General features: G+C 39.8%; 1 protein-coding gene across 8 annotated transcripts in view; it reads right to left on the reverse strand.

The window, feature by feature from the left end:
- The window catches only part of Plce1 (phospholipase C epsilon 1), a 363,378-nt gene that overhangs the window by 239,378 nt on the left and 101,177 nt on the right, over positions 1 to 22,823 (reverse strand). For all 8 annotated transcript variants that reach the window (XM_074078733.1, XM_074078732.1, XM_074078737.1 and 5 more), the window contains one exon: positions 20,795 to 22,336. In XM_074078733.1, the coding sequence (XP_073934834.1) occupies positions 20,795 to 21,994 (1,200 nt within the window). In that variant the 5' untranslated portion in view covers positions 21,995 to 22,336. The remainder of the gene's footprint in view (positions 1 to 20,794; positions 22,337 to 22,823) is intronic.

Consider the following 22,823-nt stretch of genomic DNA (forward strand, 5'->3'; position numbering starts at 1 on the left):
ACAAAGGGCATGATGATGGCCATGCATGCCATTTGGTGGACATGTTGGGTGCTAATCCTTCTTAGAGGAAAATGTGGCATGAAGTGTTAAGGGTCTATACCTGTTGACCCAATTACTCCACCTCTCTGAATGAAAAAGAAATCACCAGAGGTATATACAAATGATGCCAGAGTTTTGGGGGAGTACAAAATTGAAGATCAAGTAGAGGTGAGCTGGGATAAAGAGAGCTTTGGCATCAGAAGGCAAGGGGAGCAACTTTGCAGCTGCACTTAATGTTGGTTCCTCCTTCACCAAGCCCTTCCTGAAGCCCAGGGCTTATACAACTGCGCAGAGAGTTTGCATTTTTTTCAGTTTGCTTAGGATTGTTCATCCTTGCTGCATGGAAAGATGAGCAATGCTGAGGTCATCTACAGTTGAAGGTGGTGAGCTGACTGTTGCCACATCTCATGTTTTAAGACTTCCTTAATTATGTCCTGAGATTCTCAGACATGCTGTTTCCCTTGATGATTTTATAATCTCTAGTGACATTCCTACTACCTGTTTCTTCAACCTGGATTCTGGCACTTTACAAATCAGAATCTCAAGTCCTAGACGTATGATTTTAAAATATTTACTAGAAAAAAATAGAAAGAAATGAATCTGACCACCCTGTAAAATGTACTAGCTTCTGTTTTCCAAACCTGTTCTACTTTTCAACTTCATTCAGAGACTAGAAGTCTGGCTCTTACTCCTGCCACTAGCACCTTCGAAGCTACAATTCCTAGTTGGAGTGAGAAGTGCTAAAGCTGAGCCCTCATTCAACAACTTTGAGGACAGTTCCAAGACAGGGTCCTCCCTCTGGAGCAGGATGGACTTGCCCCTCCACCTATACATTCCTGGTGCAATTCAGTAAACCTTTCTTGAGGCTCTGTTAAATTCAAGGCACCCTTGATGTTCAAAGATGGATGTATAAGAGCTGGTCCCTTTCGCCAGGAGGTTTATGATCTAGGAGGGTTAACGACTATAAATAACTACCACATAGCAGATAAAACCATCATACATGCTAATAAATAAAGATCCTGGTAAGGGGTGCATTTGCTCAGATGCAGAGAGTGCATTCCTCTGCCCCAGCACTTCACAATTCATTGTTACTACTAGTCATCCTTGTAGAGACTGTAATGATAATAACAGCAGCTAATCTTGTTGGTTGAGTAATTTCTATGAGCTATGTTTAAAGCCTTTTCAGCTATCCAGTCCTCAGGACTTTCTGGATTACGTGTGATTTTCATTATTGTCAGTTTACAGGTGAGAAAACTGAGGAGATGAAGTAAATTGCTGATGGCTCCAAGGGCTAGTTAACAGGGCAGCTGGGACTCCCTCCAGCACCCAGCTCTTAAATGCTTACTAGGCTGCCTATATAACACATTCCACTATTATGAACACTCCAAGAAATAGAGGCCCTTCCAGAACTTTTCCCTTCAGAAAGTGCTCTTTGGGACACTACACTTCAAGTTCACCAGGACTGAAAAGCATATCCAAGGCAATTCATCTGCAATGGCAAATGGCTTGTTTCATTCCAGCCTGTTTCAATTTGCAGGACCAAAGAAACATTTAGTCATGGAGTCAGAGAATAATAAAATAAAAATGAAAATGAAACCTTGGGGAAATAATATGAATCACACCTTCCCACTATATTTTTTTAAGTCTTCAAAAGTCATTGCTCTTTACATTTAAAGGCAACTACTAGTTAACTAGGAATCTACCTTTATTCCCAAAGCAATAATTAATTTTTCAGTCCAAGTAGGAAAAAAAAAAACATGTTGGACTTTCTTCATTCCTTTTTTATTTTAATTAAAAAAAAAAAAGAAGGGGAAAATGTTGTCTGCCCTTGTGCTTAAAGGACATAAAATACAATATGTTTAAACTGCAATGTGGAGTCTAGATGTGCTTTTACCAGCATAATTTCAACTTTCTCCAAAAACATCTGTAAAAGAAATTATCAATAAAAAATACTCCACAGCAAATTTTATAGTCATACATTTATGGACTATACCTCTTCTATCTTCTCAGCTTCCCATTCTTACGTGTTCTTCACTCTCAAAGAAGAAGAAAGTGGAGACAGGAAATCACACTTATCTTTTCTCAAAGATTTATTCTCTCTCCAAATGTTGATATTTAGGGAGAAGAAGGAAATAGAAAAACAGCAATCACAGTGCTCTGTCAAAGGTTATTAGCAATACTACTTGTCAAATGCAACTGAACTGAACTTTGAAACTATTGTTTTCTGGCATCTCAAAGCCTCCAGGTCTCCATGTGAGCATTCTCCCGTCCAAGTCCTATTAAGTCAGTTGTTAGACAAATAAGTATATATTGAGAACCTGTTTTGTGCAAAGTATTTTTCTGGAGAGAGGGGTTACAAAATTAAACCAGAAATCTATGTTCTCAAGAAGCTTAAAACCTAGAAGAATTCTGAAACTAGAACCAACAAATTTAAGAAGGGGTCAGAAGAATTAGGGAAGGAAGAAATGGTCATCTTTTAAATTTTATACACCAGTTTTTCTTTTTAAAAATATATTACCTTTGTATTTTATCAAATATAAAGCCTTTTTAGAGAGAAAAGACTGAAAAATACAAATGAAGGAATCTAAGGAGCAGATGAGATGAACCACAGCCTGCCTATCTATAGGTATGTATAGGTGGTTTGCTTCTCACTGTTCAATTATGATCCTGTTAACATGAATGGCAGTGTTTACCAGGCTTAGCTATCCTCAAGAACCATAAACTGTATTCAGCTCCACTACATATTCATTCTGAACCTAGGTTTATTTTACTAGAGATGACTTCTAAGTTTTGATTGGCACAATCTCACAATAAAGATTATACTTCTACTATATCCACTGGTCAATGTTCAACCATATAAATCAGAAATTTCCAGTCAGCTCTGAGAGGCATATGCTTAGCTCAAAAATTTATGTAATGATATGTCCTTTTATGAGCATAGTTTCTTTTGAGATGGATCAATTTGTTTTCAAATGAGCTACAATGATGAAGATGCTTGACTATCAAACTAGGCCAAGGCAGCTAGCAAAATCTTCCTCATGAACAACTATAAATCGCTTCAGAACTTAACAATTTCAGTTATTCCTAAGCAACTCTGAAAGTCGTATTTGTTTGGTTTGGATTTTGCTTTTGCCTTAACATTTACAAATTTAGTGATTCAGAGATCTTGTCCCACTTGTAAGAAAATGATGCATTTTGAAACACAGTGACTTTTGGTCCTCAAAAGTCTTTAATCTGAAAAAGTAGCTGAAGAGATCTTGTTAACAAGTTTCCATGGTCTAGTCATCTGACAGCTGTAAAATAAAACTAAATAATAATACAAACTCTTACTTCAACTTCTTCCATCTATCCTATCCCATTATAAACTGGTGATAGTAAAGGGCAGAAGCACAAAGGTCATTAACAGCCTTGATCATTTTCTCCATCATTTCATGCTATGAACTTGACTTGCACTTTCTCCTAAAGAATGACAAAATGGAAGGTGGTTATGCTAACCATCCCCGTTTTGAACAAAGTCATGGAAGTTGCAACTTTTCTCTGCATATGATTATAAGGAAATTTAGTGTTTACATGTTTAGGAAAAAATGACTCAAATTCCTTCTTGGCAAACAGACCCTGTTAGTTTATAGCTGCTAGATAGAAATTATTTTTTAAAACTTTCTTTTTTGCAAAAAAAAAAATATTTTAAGTATTGTCCTTAGAGTCCAACTCATTGGGCTACTATACTAAATGCCCTGAAGAGAAGAACTTGGTACATTGGGGTAGTCTAAGAGCAGTTCATGAAAGGGCTGGGACATGCTTTAAAAAGTCAGGATATTATATGAAGAAGGGCATGATAGAAAGAAGGAACTAGCTTAGGCAAGGGCTCAGAGGCTGGTAGGAAACAGCTCCACACTGGAACAGCCAAATGCTTGCTAACAGGGGAATGATAAAGAGTAGGATCTTCATGAAATGGAATTAGGAAAGAGCAATGAATACACATAATGTGGCGACACGCAACAACACGGAGGGTGTGAGGTAGATCTTGGATAGGAGTCACAAAATAGTTCCTGCTAGGAATTCATTACAAAATAAGCCAAATGAACCTCCGGAGCTATAAAGAAAGGACTTGTTACTTTTGTGGCAGGTAGAGAGGGACTAGAAGGAGACCAGGGAAGGCTTCTGGATGATGGTTAAATCACCGTGTTTACTTTGTGACATATTTCGACCTGTACACTTCGTGTGGTTTGTGTACTTTTCTGTAGATGTGTTATATTTCAGTAATAATAATTTAAAGAAGGGCATGTGTGTGCAAAGGCCCAAGAATAATAATACTTGTAAAAAGAACTTGTTAGGACTTCCTAATGTCACTGTCACAGTTATAAATAAAAACCAATGACTACAATGGAGGTGTAGGACCCCCTGTGCTAGAGGACAGGGCTCAGGGAAGGCCCATGCAAGTGTGGACTTTTGGTATAAGAGAAGGGTGATATGTCAGATTGGAGTTGGAAGATGAATATTAATATAGAAAAAGATAAAAATGGATCCCTGTCTCACACCATGTACAAAATCAAGCATTTAAATGGGTTAGGGAATTAGATATCACAAATAAAACTTAAATAAAAGTTCTAGCAGAAAATGTGAGTATCTTAGTCATCAGGTAAAAAAAAACCTTTTGAAATAAAAAGCACTGGTTGCAAAGTAAAACTTCAATAAATCTGAGTATAGGAATTAAGAATTTTATCAAAAGAAATCTCACACCAAAGAAAAGACAATTTAAAACCAATAGGAGATTTTAGTAAAGGACACAAACAAAAAATAGGTAATATTAGGAATATATTTTTCTAATGCTAAAAACTCAGTAAGAAATACAAGCACCAACAGAAAATGGGCAAAATAACTGAGGTATTCCACAGAAGAAATACATACACTAATGATAGCATGAAGATAAGGTAGGCATCATCAAATTAACCACAGAGAAATCTTTTAACCCATTTGGCTGGAGGAACAAGTTAGAAAATATCAAGAATTAAAGATCATGCAGATCAGAATCTTTTGAACAATCGAAACACAGAACTGCAGCAACACACACTATGAATGAAACTCAGGAACTGGGCACGATGGCTCACTCCTATAATTCTGCTACTCAGGAGGCAGAGATCTGGAGGATCACAGTTCGAAGCCAGCCCAGGCAAAAAGCTCTAGAGACCCCATCTCAACCAATAAAAAGCTGGACAGATAAAAGCTGGCTACACAGAAAGCATAAACAGGAAGATCATGGTCCAGACTAGGATGGACATAAAAGCAAGACTCTAATCAAAATATAACAGAACCAAAAAGGGGTGGGGATGTGGCTCAAGTGGTAGAGGGCCTGCCTGGCAAGTGCAAGGAGCTACGTGCAAATTCCAGTATTCAAGTACTTAAAAAAAAAGTCTCCAAAGATTACACACAGTGTACATTTATATAATGTTCAAAACAACTAAAATTAAAAATCTGTCCTTTATAGAGGTAAATTAACTAGGTTGAGGTGCACAATTCTGTGACATTTAGTTCAAATGCATTGTTCTTAAGAGTACAATAGATACAATAGCACTGCAGATAAAGGGAAGTAAGGGAAAGATGGAGCAGACTCAGCAGGGTGGAACCTGGGCTGGGAGGAGCAGTCCACATTTGAGTGGCCAAGAGAGAAGACCCAAGGCTAGATGTAGGGCTTGTCAAGGTTTCAGCTATACTTGTGACAGTAAGTTTATGAGTGTTTGCTATGTCATTACTAAAAATGACCAACTACCTAGATAAACAGATAAACAAGCTCTTCTTTGCCTTCTACCAACAGATGTTATAAACAACTTTTTACAAATATAGGAGGCAATTTTTTTATAATACATACGTTGAAAATAAAACAGGAAATTTGCTGTTCTATGGGAGTAATTGAATCACTTTAAATTTTATGTGAAGTAATAAAGAGTGCAGGGAGGGAAAGAAATAGCTAACACAAAATGACAAAGAGACTCTGAAATCAACATGATATTTGGAATAAGTCACAAGGACTCCTGCCAGGGAAGGAGGTGGTCAGTTTTCCTATTGTGGAACATTTTGCTTCTCAGTGGTGGAAGAGAAGCAAATCTAGCTACTGTCAAGAGCTGATAACCCACCTCTTCCAGGAAGCCTTCTCAGACTACACACATCCTCCTGCCACTCTTACAGTATTTAGAAACTACATTCCCCAATTCATGCTCTTCCAGCAGGGGAGCCAGAAAAAAACCTGTGTTTTCTGGGACATGATACAGGTTGTAGTTAAACCTGTAGTTAAACTTGGTTCCAAAGGAGGAAAAAGTTACATGTCCTCATGTTTTATTCTCAATGCTTCAAAAATTTAGAACATTTTTTTAACATGTGCTAACACACAATATATATGAATGTTAATCTTCACAATAACCCTTAGTGGAAGGTTAAATTATTACCCCCACTAGCAACAAATGGGAGCACAAGAGGTTAAGTAACTTGCACTAGGTCACAGAGTTGGTAAGCGTAGGGTAAGTGTAGGGTTGCACACTGGCTTGCAACCTCATACTTGCTTTCAATGGATTTCATTAGGACATTTTCATTCATGCGTACAATATACTTCAGTCATATTCATCACCCTCTCTTTTCTCCTCCCCCTTCCTCTTGGTTCCCCTGCCCATTCCTGTTCTTATTTTTTTTTAATCTAGATTCTGCACATGAGAGAAAACATGCACTATATGTCTTTCTAAGTCTATTTCATTTAACATGATGATTTCAGGTTCTACAAATATTCCTGTAAAGATGTAATGTCATTCTTATTTATGGCTGACTAGCCCTCCATTGTGTACCACATTTTCTTTATCCATACATCTGTTGATGGGCACCAAGGCTGATTCCATAACTTGGCCATGCTCATACTCCTAACCATTATTCAGCCTTGAACCCTCAATAACTTAATTGTTATAATTCCATCAGTTCAGTTCCATACCCTATGGGTCAGAAATCTGGCACAGGGCAGAAATGCTGATTTGAGAGCAACCTGGATTCTAGATTTGGCTCTGAAACTGCTGCCTGACCAAGTCTATTGTCTCTCTTTGAGCCTCAGTTTCCTTCTCTGTAAAATGAAGAGTTGGGCCTGACTATCTCAAAAGCCCTTCCAGCATTTGTTTTATGAGCTTGGGATTCCTGGCTCAATTCCTTACAGCCCAGACCAGGCAGGCTCTTCAAGGGCCAGGTCTGCTCTCTCCTCCTGGGCTCAGTGTCTTGTATTTGGCTTTATTTCCCACAAATAAGAGAAAAAGAATAAGGGAAAATATCCTCCTGAGAGACTGGGAGGGATCTCACTGCTGCTCTGTATGCTTTGAAGAACTTACAGTCATTAGCCAGAGAGTTACCTGCCAAGTGAAAGATGGAAAGAAACTAGACTAAGGGGAGAAATGAACTCACAAAACCTGGCTACACTCAAATTAAAAGGGCAGCTCTGAGTGCTTAAAGAACTGACAATGTTATTGAAGTCAGATGAGCCAGCTCCTTAAAGAACTAAAGGCAGAATATGCCATGAAGACCAAAATGGATCTGAGAAGGCCAGACAAACCTGACAACACCATGCACCATCAAGGCTCCTTACACTCTGGGAAGTGTGGAAGAAATGAGAGATAGCTTAGACATATCCACCTCCACTACCCCACTGTGAACACAGGGCTGGCACTGTGTCTAGGGAATCTATGCATCCCAGCAACCCTAAAGGCAGTAGGGTACAGAATCTGCTGACATTAACAGAGCACCTACTATGTGACAGGTTCTGTCAGAAATGTATGTTTTTAATCCTACTTTAGAGATGAGGAGACAGGGTCTACTGAGGTCCAGATTCTAGTTCTGTGTCTTCCATCACTAGCTATGTAAATTTGGACAAGTAACTTTACCTGTCTAGGGCCTTGGCCACTTTACCCATTAAATGAAAATCAAAATACGGTTATAAAAGAGAGCCTTTCAGCTCAAAAATTCTACAGTTCATAAAATTAACAAAAACTTATTTTATATTTACCAAGAAAAGCATTTGTCTGGACTAATTTCTTTATATCTCAGGTCACTGAAACTCAACTGTGCTGAACATGCTAACACATGAATCCAGCAGTTGTAGCCTTGGGCTCAGCTAGTTCTTCTGATTCTGTTTCACGTGGTGCTATCCCCATATCATCATGTATGGTTGGGCATGTTGCACCATGTACAAAGGCACCTGGTTATGGGAGGTGGGGAAGATGGGGCTAAATTGCAATTTTCTCTTTGGCACAAGCTTTGTGCTCATGAGGCTCAATCCAAACCAAAGGTGACTTACAGGTTTTTGGGTGCCTCTGAACTGTCCATCAAAGCAAAGTAGTGGACAAGACTATGATGCCACAACCCAGTTTGTGTTCAAGTTTACAATGTACACAGAACTTATTATTTTACCTCTGCTCAAAACATTTCCAGAGCATCTCCTTTCACCTTCAGCCAGTTTATAAGATCCCCCAACACCCAATTTAATCAATCAATACTATCCTTTATAGTCACACATGTATTATTGGTACTCATTTTTTTTGGAGGGGTACAGGGGTTTGAACTCAGGGCTTCGAGCTTGGTAGGCAGGTGCTCTACCACTTGAGCATCGTCTTCAGCCCTTTCTGCTCTGGTTATTTTGGAGACAGAGGCTCCCTTTTTTCCAGGCTGGACTGGAAAATGCTTCCTGCCATTGCTGGGATGACAGGTGCGCCACCACCACACCCAATTTTTTCCATAGAGATGATGTCTCACAAATCTTTTGCCTGTGCTGGCCTGGAACCCGTGTTCCTCCCAATCTCAGATTCCTGCATAGTTTGGGATGACAGGCACACACCACTGCACCCAGCTACTGGTTGAGATGAGGTCTTGTGAACTTTTTGTCCAGGCTGGCCTCAAGTCATAATCCTCTCAAACTCAGCTTCCCAAGTAGCTAGGATTATAGATATGAGCCACCAGTGTATTGATATTCTGACCCAAGCCAGAATTAACCAGGATGTTTGAGTGGACTGTCAATCTCAATCCAACCTCAAAGAATTAACATATTTTGCATAATGGCAGCATAAATGGAAAACAGACGTGGTCTTGCAAGTAATTCCTTGGAAAGGGACAAATCTTACTTAGTTGCGAATTCCCTCATATGTAAAATAAATGTATTTCATTACCATCACACTTCCAAAACATGGTAGGTACCAAATGTATTTGGCAAAAACACAGAAAAACAAAAACTCTGAGAAAAAAATTCTCTTGTATCCTCTGGGCTCCGAATGTGCCAGCACTTTCAGGTCATTTGTCTTGAGGCGCCTGACTTTTTAAGCAACAAATTAGATTTGCATTGGTTTATTCAGGCTCTATTTCCTTTATATCGTGATCAATAGCTACCAAAACCATTCATTCTGGACTTCCTGGGTGAGTCTCAATTTCAACTATTCAGCTCTTATTTCCTTTGAATAAAAACTTCTCCATTTTTCATTTGGAAAACATGATCACCATAATAGTGACATTCTTTTCACAAAAATATCAGTGACACTAGAGACACACCATCATTACGGTGCCCATCTTTGGTTTGTGGCCATCTAAAGGAGAACTGGCTGGTCCCCCCAGGGCCTTAGACCATTTTCTGGGTCTCATTAAAGAGAAAAAGAATGCATTTCCTATTAAATAATTTAGAACTCGGATGAACTTTTCCCTTGTTCTAGAGGAGGATTTTTCAAGGCTAAGGAATTACTATTTGATGGAAGGGTACACGATCTGGAAAATCTGAAGCCATGGGGCTTTCCAACTGCCAAACTCCCACACGCTGGCTCTCGAGGTACATCACACTCACTATTAAAGTGTCACCATTTATAATTTGGTGCTAAATCTCTCTGAAGCTAAGCTACTCGACTAGTCTAATTGATTTCTTATTCCATTAAAATATAGGGATAAGGCAGAGTAGGTGTCAGTGATGACAGTCATCTAATCTCAAGCTGAAAATGAAGTTATTCTTCATTCACACTAACACTATGAAAAGAAAACTAGGAATCAGACTTGGAAGCAGGTCTAACTCGATGCCTGTAGCATTTATGCAAGAAACACAGGCTGCCTCTGGTTTTTATTTTACGCCTCCACAGTAGTCTGTGTCCCCTTTCCTCTAGGGCACCTCACTCCGAGGAGAAGATTTTATAATGCAGGGAGATTTTACAATGTTTTCTAACTGCTCGAATGTATAACCAGTTCCCTTTTTCTCTCCCGTTCCCTGGCCTTTTGAAGTAGGCGACAATTTCATCCTAACAGCATGACTATGCAAAGAAAAGCTACTGAGTCATGTTTTTCAGGCTCTGGTCAGTTGGTCAGAATGCATGAAGATTACAGAAAACTTTAAAATGGAAAAATACTGAATTATGTCCCCGGTAGTTTTGAATATTTCAGCATGATCGTGAATAAACTATAGATTCTGACTCAGATGTGTGCAGTTTGCTTTGGACTTTGTTCTTGCTTACTTACTTATAAAACTTCTTAAATGTACTTCTAAATTATAGCAATTCAGTAAAAAAAAAAAAAAAAAAAAACGCTTAAGGCTTGGTTTCCTTCCCCTAGCAGGCTGACTCATAAAAATAAATCTTTGCCATTTCAATAGCCAACCCACCCCTTGCATTAAGGATTGGTATTGTTCCCCACATCTCCCACTGCACCCCAAGGTCACACCCAACTCACATATGAAGAAAGAAAGAGCTCAAGAACTTCCCTAGCTCAGCATTTGTACATTTAATAAGACAGCAGAACTTCCGCCAAGTTATAGGGGTGAGTTGCATCAGAACCTTCCAGAGGAACTTCTAAGGAGTCGTTCTGGGCATGGACTTTTACAGGCAGCCAGACCTGGGTCCAAGTCCTGACACTGTGTGACCTTGGTCCTGTTACTGGTACTGAATATGCAATGAAGACATTAGTAACAACTGTGCTACAGAGAGTTGCTATTAGTATAAAAGAAAAGAGAAAGGACAGGTTGGCACATAGTAAGCACCCAGCAAGCACTTGCCTTTTTTTTTTTTTGAGACAGTCTATATAGTCCACACTGGCCTCAAACTCAAGATCCTTCTGCCTCAGACTCATGAGTTCTAGGATTACAGGTGTGAGCTACCATGCTCAGTTTATATGCTTGCTTTTTACTGCTACAGGCATTTGGGGGGTTAACTAAGGAAGAAGAGCCTCTCCCCTCTGACTTTCTGCTACATCAAATGTTGGTGAATGAAAATGTTCACTCCAAATTAAACCTCAAGGAGGTGCTGCTGGGAGAGGCAGACTATCCATTCAACCCCATATCCCCAATTCTTAATATCCAGAATTAAGACTTAAATCAGGAAGTCATAGACTGGCGGGCTTTTAGAGTTAAGGTATGGAATTAGTTAAATTATATATGCCAATTATATACATAGTGTCTGATACACAGGAGCCAATGAATACACATATAGCTGCCATCACTCTATACTCAATGGAACTAAAATCCCAGGACCCAAAGTAACTTACTTAAGGTTACATATCAGTTAACAGTAGAGTTACAATTGATACCAGGGTCTTTTTAGGAGAGAGAGGTTCTCTGTCTCAGGTCTGTTATTGAGAGTACTGGGGTCACAGAGTTTGAAGGAACAGACCACCTTCCAAACTCTTAGAATGACTTTCCCAACTTACAACCACAGCATGTTGACCTCTTTACCTCCACTCCCATTCTGACCTAAGAAGCTGATTCCTTCTGACTCATGTGGAAACCCTGCCTAGTAAGTACTGGCGGTTCTGAAAGGTAGGGACAGAGCTCCAGAAGAAGGTAGCTTCTTTCCCCTGTGGCTGCTGCTGCCACTGCAGTCTCAGGTCCTCCCTATTAAGCACAAAATATCTGGAAACCTTCCAGAGGTTTTTACAGTCAGTAGAAAAGGGGAACCAGGGACAAAGAGAAGCAAACACGACCCTTCTTTGTCTTTTAGGCCAAGACTGGGGAGGTGATAAGCATAGATGTCTAGGTTCACAAGCCAAAAAGATCCTTTTGCATTTCAATGGAAAATCCTAATTCTGTCATAGGTAGTAGACAAAAGAGCATGTTCCAGCTCTCAGGGTCAGGAGAGGGGAGCTAACAAGCCTGCACTGGGCCTGGGAAGGAGAGAAGGAGACATTAGGAATGGATGGAAACAGCCTTTCTTCATTTCTAATTCAGGGAGTCATTCCAGAACTATGTATTGAGTACTATCAGAGAAACTGGAACAGGGTGCAGGGTGGGAGTGGAGGCTGGCAGGTAAGACCACCCAGAGGGTGTGAAACTAAACTCAGGGCTGAAGGGTGAATAGGAGTTAGTAGATGGAGAGGGGTCTCTTGTTAAGCCAAGGTGTGCAAACTTCTGCTGCTAGGAACAGGTAATAAATAGTTTTTGCCGCCATACTACTCAACTCTGTCCTTATAGAGTGAAAGCAGCTGTAGGTAATGCATAAAGGGACAAGTGAGGCTGAATTCCAACAGCCTTATTTGCAAATGCTAACATTTGAATTTCATAAATTTTTCACTTATTCTTCTTTTGATCTTTTTCAACTCTTTAAAAATTTGGAAGCCATTCTTCACTTGTATCTTAAGCATATTTGTGTTGGGGTGTTTGGGAGTTCAGTCAAGGCCTTTCCTGTACTAGGGAAATGGTATTCACTTCTAAACCTTCTTAAATCTTTGGGCTCAGGGCTGGGACTGGGGACAAGTAAGCTTCCCAGCACTCAAAATTTAAGGAGGCAGTATATGGTTGGCAGCTGTGAGACCTGAGGGGTGGTGCACCCTAGGCACCTCACTTGCCTCACCCTAGTCCTGGCTCAGCTTGCATCGGTACTTTATTCAGAAGTGGTAGCCTCCTCCTCACCCATCAGTGTTTGGTGCCTTTCTTGGGATGTGCATGTTTACAGACTGAACTTTTGATTCCCAATCACTGCCCTGGGACACAGAATTGACAATAAAAATCATCTACATAATAAAAAGCTTAGGGTGAAGGGAAGGAGGGAGAGAAAAAAGTTAGGCAAACTGCAGATCAAGGATAATTCATGGGAGAAGATTAAAAAAAAATCTGAATTGAAAGTTGTTGCTTGCAGAGTAACTGCAAGAAAGACTGAGAATGAGACTGATGTCCAAAGAAGATATTTAACAAGTTTCACTGTACATTAAAATTATAAAGTCTTTGCTATTCATTATATCTCTATCTACACCTTTATTTAAGTATATACTGCAAATCATATATACCTGGTAATGGGCTTATATCCAGAATACATAAAGAATTCAAAAATAAAAATACAATTCAATTTAAAAAAATGGGCAAAGGTGCTTTGTGTATAGCTCAGTGATAGAGTGTTTGCCTCGTATGCATGAGGCCCTGGGTTCAATCCCAGCAACACAAAAAAGTGATGGAGGGCTGGGGGAAGATATACAAACAGCCAATAAGCACATGAAAATATGTTCAAGGTCATTAGCCATCAGGAAGATGCAGATCAAAAGTACAATGAGATATCACTTCATACCCACTAGGATGGCCAAAACCAAAAACACAGATAATAACAAATGCTGTTCATGATGTGGAGAAACTGGTACCTTTATGCATTACTGTGGTAATGTGAAATGGTGCAGCTGTTTTGGAAAAGAGTCTGGCAGGTCCTCAAAAGATCAGAGTTACCGTATGATCAACAATTACACTCATAGGTATATGTCCAAGAGAACTGAAAACATATATCCTCACAAAAACTATACTTGAACGTTCATAGGACTGGGAATATATAGTTTAGTGGTATAGCACTTGCCTAGCATGCAAGAGGCCCTGGGTTTAATCCTCAGCACCAGTCAAAAAAAAAAAATGTTCACATCCAAAAAGTGGAAAAATCACTGAAAAAAAGTCCAGCAACCTGATGAGTAAATAAATGGTAAATCTGTATAATGTAATATTATTCAGCAATAAAAAGTAATGAAGTACTAATACATGCTACAGTACAGATGAATCTTGAAAACATTAAGCTAAATGAAAGAAACCAGTCACAAAAGACTCACATTCTATGAGTCCATTCATATCAAAATCTGGCATAGGGAAATCTAGAGGCAGAAAATAGATGTGGTTGCTTAGGGATGGGGAAGAGGGAAAGAAGGGAGAAAGAAGAGCGATGCTACAGGGTACAGGGTTTCTTTCAGAGGTGATGAAAGTATTCTAAAATTGACTGTGTTGAAGTTTGCACATATCTATCTGTGAAGATGTGATAAATTGTATGATATGTGAATTATATTTCAGTAAAGTTTTTTTAAAAAGAGAAGAGAGCTGGAGGTATTGTTCAAGTAACAGAACACTTACCTAACAATTTAAAGGCCCTGAGTTGAAAACCCCAGTACTGCCAAAAGAGAGAGAGGGAGAAAGAGAGAGACAGAGAAAGAGAGAGAAGAAATCAGAACATCTCTTCTCCCTCCAAGGAGATTTGTGCTTTGCATCAGAGTTTATCCTTGATAGATGATCTAAGGCCTTCGTGTTGCTGAAGGCTGAGCTAGTTTTCTGAGGATCCGAATGCAAGGGAAGGGGCTGAGGTTCAAGCTGCAGAGCTGAGTAGAGGAGTGAGGGATTCAGGTGTCTGAGCTCTGCAGGGCCCATATTTGATGTGAGGCTCTGAGTATGTCCAGACCAAGTTCTAGAACAAAGAATCACTGAAAGAGGTACCACCTGGATGTCACTGGGCTTTTTAGGGTCAGAAAATAAGCCCAGCACCACTATCTGAGAATAGATTTTCACCTGCCTGGGCCATCAGTCAGATTTCACGGGGGTCAGAGGATGGTCACTCCCACACCACATTGATGCTTCAAATCCTTGAATGCTGAATCATTTGGTCACCAGGACAGAAAGCACCCACCACTCCAAGATGCCTATAATCTCTCAGGGGTCTGCAGTACTTGAATCAGCACCAACAAGGCACTGCTATCGTTTGTGACTCTGCAATGGTCGTCCTATGAGCAGCCTGAGTCCTTCATCTGTAAAATGCAGGGTAAGGATGGGATCAGGGTTCCTCCTGACGGCATTATCCTTGCCCTCTGGCTCTGGTCCTTTTCAGGCCACATACTAACCATGGCCATTTTAAGGGATGGGCCTCTCCAGCATTAATTCCCATTATGCAGGACATCTCGGGGCAAGGAGAGAAATATCCTAATGCTGATAATGCCCCAAGGTTACCAGGAGAATAACAGTGGTCACAAATGCATTCATAAGGCTGGCAGAGTGGCTCATGTGATAGAGTGTCTGCCTAACAAGTGTGAGGCCCTGAGTTCAAACCCCAGTGCTGCCAAAAAAAAAAAAAAAAAAAAGATGCATTCACCTCAAACCTGTCCAAGGTCAGGGGTTTTCCAAATCCTAGCCAAAGAGCTGGCATAACTACAGAGATGTGGAAGTAAATTTATTCTACACTGTCCCAATACAGCTAATAATGGAGAATAGGCCAATCATCCTAGAGCTGGCCCCGGACAGCCCATCATATTTTCCACTGATGCACTAGACGTGACTAAACTGTACAGGGCTGAGTGGGCCTGGATTCTCTCTCATTGGGTGCAGCAGGAAGGGCCAGCATCATCCTAGACCCATGACATGGACTCAAAAGAGCCCTCAGTAACAGAAGAGTTTGGCCTGGCATGTCGCTAAGCATTGGCTTCCAGCTTAGCCTAAGCACTCCATGAAATCTTAATTATTTCAAGGTCCAAATTGTCCCTGAGCTCCAGGGCAACCGAATTCCCAGACCAGAAAACAAAGCCATCTTGCTATACTAACAGCCACCTCTAGCATTGGACAGCAGGGCTCAATGACATTTAGTCATTCATAAAAGTTACAGCTTAGAAGATGAATTTTTTTTTAACAATAGGTCTTTCTATACTTAACAGACATTATTTCTGTCCTAAAGTTCACTTCAATTTGAAAGAGTCAAAATACGTATCAAGCACATTTATATCAAAGAAGATATTGCTATTAAATACTCAAAAATTATCATTGCATCTTAAGTTCAATTTTCTGTGCTGGACAGTAAAGAATGAAGAAGAAAGAAATGTTTTAGAAGGACAAAAGCAGGATAGAGAAGCTGGTTTTGATCTCCCTTTTATTTTACAGTTTTTCTAGTCTGGTACTTTTAAAAATGATTTCTGTTCTTTTTTTTTGTCAGTGCTGGGGATCAAACTTGGGGCCTTGTGCATGCTAGGCAAGCACTCTACCACTGAGTTACACACCAGCTCTTATTCTTTGTTTTTCATTGAATTTGAAAGTTGTTTTCTTTTTTTCTATTTCACTACACATATTCTTATAAAATGAGTCCACTTGGGGGTGAAGGAAGGGAAATACATGAGCACTGACACCAGAACTGGTGGAATTTCTGCCTGGCCCTCCTGACCCCAGGCCCCTGCCCTTTCTTCCCCCCCCCACCCCCATTTGGGAGTTCCACTGGCAGAGAATGGAGCTCAGGTTACAGAAGCAAGTCTGGCAGTGTAGAAGCAGGAACGTCTTGTACTTAACCTTCAAGATAACTCCAGGCATCTACACTCCCCAAAATTCAGACAGGGAGAGATTTTTTTAAAAAGAATAAACACTCTTAACCAACCTTTAACCCAGAGACTTTAGGCACTTGTCAAAATACCCCTACCTTGTTAAGCTAATAAATTGAGAGCAGAAGAGAGGGAGTACAACAGTAACTGGATAAGGGGTAGGGTTTTAATTTTTTACAAGCAGAAGGAGGAGAATACCAACATAGTTATTTAATCAGCAAGCATTAATCCTTATTAATGTCTTCACTCAAAACCATTCTTCCCTACACAGCTGTGCAAATATAAATTAATTGGGCCATTTTGACCATGGCATCCAGAAAAAAAAATAAAAATGTGAGGCCAAATAACACATTCTTTCAAGGTGTGGTAAAAACTGCTCAAGTTACCATACCATACACTGAGACATACAGTTGTCCCTGATATCTTCTGGATCCCCGGGGATGCCAAAATTTGTGGGCATTCAAGTCCCTTATGATGTAGAGTTTGCATATAACCTGAACATGTCCTCCCTAGATTACTTATAACTAATACAACATAAATGCTATATAAATAATTCCTATACTGTATTGTGTGGGGGAATAATGACAAGAAAAAAAGTCTGTAAATGTTCGGTACAGATGCTATTTTTCTTTCCAAATGCTTTCAGTCTGCATTTAGTTGAGTTTGTAGATACAGAGCCTGCAGACACAGATAGTTGACCGTATATTTGAACCCATACCACTGGTAAAGTCCAGGGAGATGCCACAAAAAGCAGAATGAGGTAGGAATGAGCCTACCAAAAGGCAGGGAATAAGCGGGTAGGGGAGAACAGTAGCACTCACCCCTTGTGGCACTGTGCTAAGGATACACATTGAAGGCCCACAGTAACACCATTATTACCAGTTCACACATAAGGTGACTAGGAACAAAGAGGTTAAACAACCTGCCAATCACTTGTGGAGTCGGGGTCACAATTTAAACTCAGGTTGACAAACTCCAGAGCCAGTTTCTAACCATATTACTCCTGTTTTCTATATACTTGACATTATGTTTGCATTATGGAGAGTTAAAATAAAATAGTAGGGCTCAGTACAGGCAGTTAATAAGTTTATAATCTGACTGGAGAACCAGAAAGGATATGGATGAAATAATCAGAAAAGAGAATGGGAATCTAACATCACAGCATGCATCTTTTAGGTGAAGGAAGCAATTCATCTGGAGCTGGGAGCAAGTGGTTACAATTCATCTGTGCAACTTTTGAGACGCATTTCCACTAGATTTTTAAACTAAAGAATGAGATGCAGAGAAAACCATACTTTAGAAAATGTTGCTAAATTGTTGGCAGGGTGTGGTGTACACGTTCAGGAAGGACTCTCCCTTTCAGAAGCCCCCCTAAGAAAGGAATAAAGGATGGTTAGCCCATCCCCCAGCTGCATCTTAATGGTTAGAAAAATTGCCCACAGCCCCCTCCAAGCCTGCTAAGACAAAGGGGAGAGAAGTTTCTGCAGTCTGCTCTGACAGAGGTGTGGCAACCTCTCCCAGACTCTAGAGACTAAGCAGAGAGGAGACTAACTGCATCATCTCCTCACTTCTTTTCACTGGAAATTAACCAGACCAGGGCCTGGCTGAGGAAAAGGCCATGTTTGCACAGGAGAGAAGACCAGTAAAGGAGCTCAGACACAGCAGCCCCCAGGCTGTGGAGAGGGAGGGGTTAGCTGGAAGAAAGCACAGGCGTGTAGCAAATCATCCTGAAATTTATGCCAGACTCAAGTCTCACTGAAACCGTGACAAAGGCTCTGCAGCAATCTACTTCCATTCATTTTGCTACACTCAAATTTCTGATGTGTTCTTAATGTTCAAGCGTAGATGACTTTAGAGACATCTGCGCTTTCAAATGGGACGCCATGTTGTTCTTAGCAGTATTTTCATGGTAGGGAAGTGCTGGGCAAGCAGGACAGGGGAGCCTGTGACAAGCTGCTCATCTATGACTCAAGTTTCACGCGGGATCAGACGAAGAGACACAGAAGCAAATCTATGCACACTGGCTTGGGAGAGTGGTCAGTTACCCAGGCCCCTGAAGTTCCTGTGAGCCCAAGCAGTCTCAGAGTTTGTAGGGCAGAGCAGCTATTCCTGACTATAAAACAAAGAGCTCAGTTTAAGCTCCTAGTTAATGTTTCTCAATTCCTCAGGATCCATAGAATCACCAAGGGATCTTTGAAAGAAATATTCATTATGTGCCTGATCCCAGTAATTCTGATTCAAAGGGTCTTGCTGGGGCCTGGACACTGACTATAACTTGTACTTGGGGCTAGAATTGCCATATGTAATATGATCAAGTCTGAGACACCAAAGCATCAATGAGTGGAAAACTCACTCAACAGGCACCAAAATGAACTGAAGTCTTCTTCTGCTTTCAAAGCTTACTCTGAATTTTCTCTCTGGATCTCACTTAACAGCAAACTACCTGGATTACAATCATGGTTATGCCACTTACTAGCTTAGTGACCTTGGACAAGGTACGTGACTTCTCAGAATGTTCTTAGCAATTCAATGGAGTCAACAATCACACCATCAGGGGGTAGCTGAGATTACTATATGACAGAGAGCTTGTAAATTATTTAGCCCAATGTATGTATGTATGGCGCATGCTAAAAGCTCAATAAATGTCAGTCGCCACAACTGATGATAATGAAAGTAAATGTACACCAGTGATAATTCAATAAGCAGGATTTTTTTCCTAGATAGAGTGTTTATTTCAAGGGCCCGGTTCTAAAGGAACTGTGAAGAGCTGGAATATGAGAGTTCTTGAAAAAATTTCCCATCCAGAACAAAGAGACAAAGGGAGAAAACAGGAGTGTTTATCAGGATAAGAAAGAGAGAGGGGACATGGTACAGTCTTCAGATATGAATATCAGTTCTAGAGCAGGTAGCCTGATCATAAGTACTTGTGAGATGGGATTCTCTTTTTTGTTGTTGATGATGGTACTGGGTTTGAACTCAGGGCATCACAGTTGCTAGGCAGGCACTCTTATCACTTGCACCACTCTGCCAGCCCTGAAATGGGACTCTTCTTTTTAATTATTATTACTATTATCATATTATCATTGTACTGGGGTACATTGTGACATTTATAAAAGTTCTTATAATATATTATGGTTGACTTCACCCCTTCCATCATTCTCCCTCCCCCCATTCCTGGAATAGTTTCAACAGGTCTCATTTTTCCATTTTCATATATGAATACAAAATATTTCCACCACATTCATCCTCTGTGGGATTCTTAAAGAAAATGGACTGTGGATAGAATTCAGGAGACCTAGAAATTTGGATGACAGTAAAAAAATCTTTATTTTCATTAATCCAAAGTGGTAGCCTAGCATTTCCTTTAATTATGAATATAGGCAACAAGAAGTAGCAGTAACTGTAATCTTACTCAGACATTTTCATACCATATCACAGTTGTTGTGGAAATCCTAAAATAATATTGATATTTAGGGTGACCAACTGCCTCCATTTGCCCAGGACTGAGGGGTTTTCCAGGATATGGGACTTGTAAATCCTAAGCAAACTATTTCCTACTCATATTCTTCACTACTTTGAAATTATGGTAGTCATCACATCACTAGATAGCATTAGTGTGTTAATAAAGAAGCACTTAAATTGCCATATCACAATTTTTAAAAATATCTTGTATCTGATTTATGTATGTCAACATAATTTATCTTTATTAATGCTTTCTTTTTCATTTGATGTATATGAAAGTATTATTTTAAGTCCATAGATTTCATCAGTTTGCCAAAGGAGTCCATGACAAAAAAAGTTTGAGAAGTGATGGAGACCATTGGTTGGAAAACACAGAACATCAGATTTAAGTTCCTTTAGGTCTAGAAACCTAAAAGCAACAATAAGCTACATGTAAGAAGATTTAGGTACTTGTTTCAAAGACAACCAATGGATACAGCCATTTTTCTACTACCAAGAAAACTCTCCAGTTCCTCCACTCTCAAGGACTTATGTGTGTATTTTCTTACTTATAATTTTCACACAGTAGACTCAATCTTAGTAGCTATTGACTATTTTCCAATAACAACAAATGCTTTCCCTGAGAATCAAAATTTGACAGATCTTAAAATTATCCACAAATTATGACAATGGAAATTTGGATTTTAAAAAGATCAAATTCAAAGAAATGGTGAAAAGAAACTTGAACCCTTACCGAATACCACTGTGCTTCTGACAGACGATGGCTCCCACCTTGCCTTATGTCCACTGTTGACAGAGGTTCCATTACTCTCCCATAACGCAGTAAGAGACCATTTCTCTTCTGGTCAACATAAGTCAATGCAACCAGCCCAATGTGGCCAGAAGGCAGGGTTCTCACAATTGCTCTTGTACCAGTATACACAGATTTCTTAACTTCCCTGTCATTTTTACAAAATCTTCTGACTAGTAAAGTAGATCGTTCCTTTTTGCCTTTAAAAAAATCTTCTTCTACATCTACACAATTATCAGAAAAATCCTCAAAATGGCTCAAAAAGGTCTTGGCAGGTGAATGTTCAGTGAAATCCTCCCTGCAAAAGCTGTCAGTTGAACAAACCATGTTGACCTTCTGGCAAGAGTCTTCAAAGCACAGGTATTTATCACTAAAGGTGTCACAATGGTCATACTGCAGCTCTCCATTCTTACTGCCACAGTTTTTTGCCAATTCCATCAATTCACAAGTATACGCCATGCAATTTTTCTTGTGCTCTCCCCCAGGAAATGGAACACAATTTCCACAATCGTCCAGAATTAAATTTTCAGATAGGGAGTGAAAAGTGTCTGACATTCTTCTGTCAACTTCATAATGAAAATGAAATACTGCCATGTTGCTGTCAGGGTGAGATTTGTTGGACTCCATGATCCCAGAATGATTTTCTACAGGACTAAGGCTCATGGGAGGTCCATCTATTTCCAGTCGAATTCCAGGGAACACCTTTCTTTCCAGTGGAGAAGGAATTCCAGTTTCCAAACACAGACCTTCCTCTGTGACAGAGTTGCACGTTTCATAAAACTGGCTCTGAGGAAGGCCATGCTGATGGTTTTGCAATATGTTATTGCAGTTAATGTTAAGGTTTTTCACAGAATCTGCCATGTTTTTCTCCCAGCACTTTTCATTGCAGTTCTCATCACTCGCTATTTCCCCCCTTGCTATTGAGACAACCTTGGACAAATTGCTTCCAGAAGACTCTTCTGTAAGTTTGTTCCACTGAGAGATGGTGTGAGAAATTGGCCCACTCTGCCTAATAGCATGCACCTTTGGAATACTGGTGTCCGAAACCTCCTCACCTCTTTCATCTGCAGTCAACTGGGAAGATACCACTTTTCTCTGAGTCACAGGGATGAGAACAGAAGCTGCCATTTCTTCAGAAGTCATTTTGACCAACACACAGTTTTCAGCTACTGCTCTGTTTCTTTTCCCTGGTGATCATATCAAGGTTTCTATTAAATGAATGATCTCAAATATATTCAGGTCCTTCTGAGAAAAAAAAAAGGTGATGATTCTTTTCATTCAAGTACATTAAGAGACAAATTTTCACAGTTATAATTTCCTATTATGAATATTTTATTCTACATCAGCATTTCAAAGTGGTAGATCAATTTTCTTTCCTCTGTTATTTGAAGCAAATCTTTCTGAAGACATTTTTGGGGATTACATTCTGCAACTTCTGGTCCATCGTTAACATGCAATGATTTAAGAATCCAATTTGGATGTTTCCTGTAAGAAAAGGGATAATAAATATTATGGCACAAATGGGATATTTAAAATGAGCTTATAACTATAAGCTATACAAAATGTCGGTCAATTTTAAGGAAGAAATTTTGCAATCAAAAGTCAGTTTAATGTTTTAAGTATTTTTTGAATTCAGAATGTCTGCCTTCCTTCAAAATGGAGTACAAGAATCAGATTTATCCTCTCACTTTAATTAACTAAAAAAGTCAGGAGAGACAGAGAGGTAGGGGAAGAATGGAGGGGGAGGGTGGATAGAGGGAGAGAGGGAGGGAGAGAGAGAGAGAGTTTTCAGACATTGAACAGGCAACACAGAACAGTGATCGCTGAAGGGCCCAACACACACCCTACCTTTCTGCTTGAAGAATTTTGAAGACACTGATAGAACCCAACAGTCAACTTGAGTTTAAAAAAAGTTGAGACTTCAGGGAAGTCAAGGAAGCTAAATAGATAAGATACCTAAATCAAGAGAAGG

Source organism: Castor canadensis, chromosome 7 (genome assembly GCF_047511655.1).
Source record: "Castor canadensis chromosome 7, mCasCan1.hap1v2, whole genome shotgun sequence".
Classification (NCBI taxonomy): domain Eukaryota; kingdom Metazoa; phylum Chordata; class Mammalia; order Rodentia; family Castoridae; genus Castor; species Castor canadensis.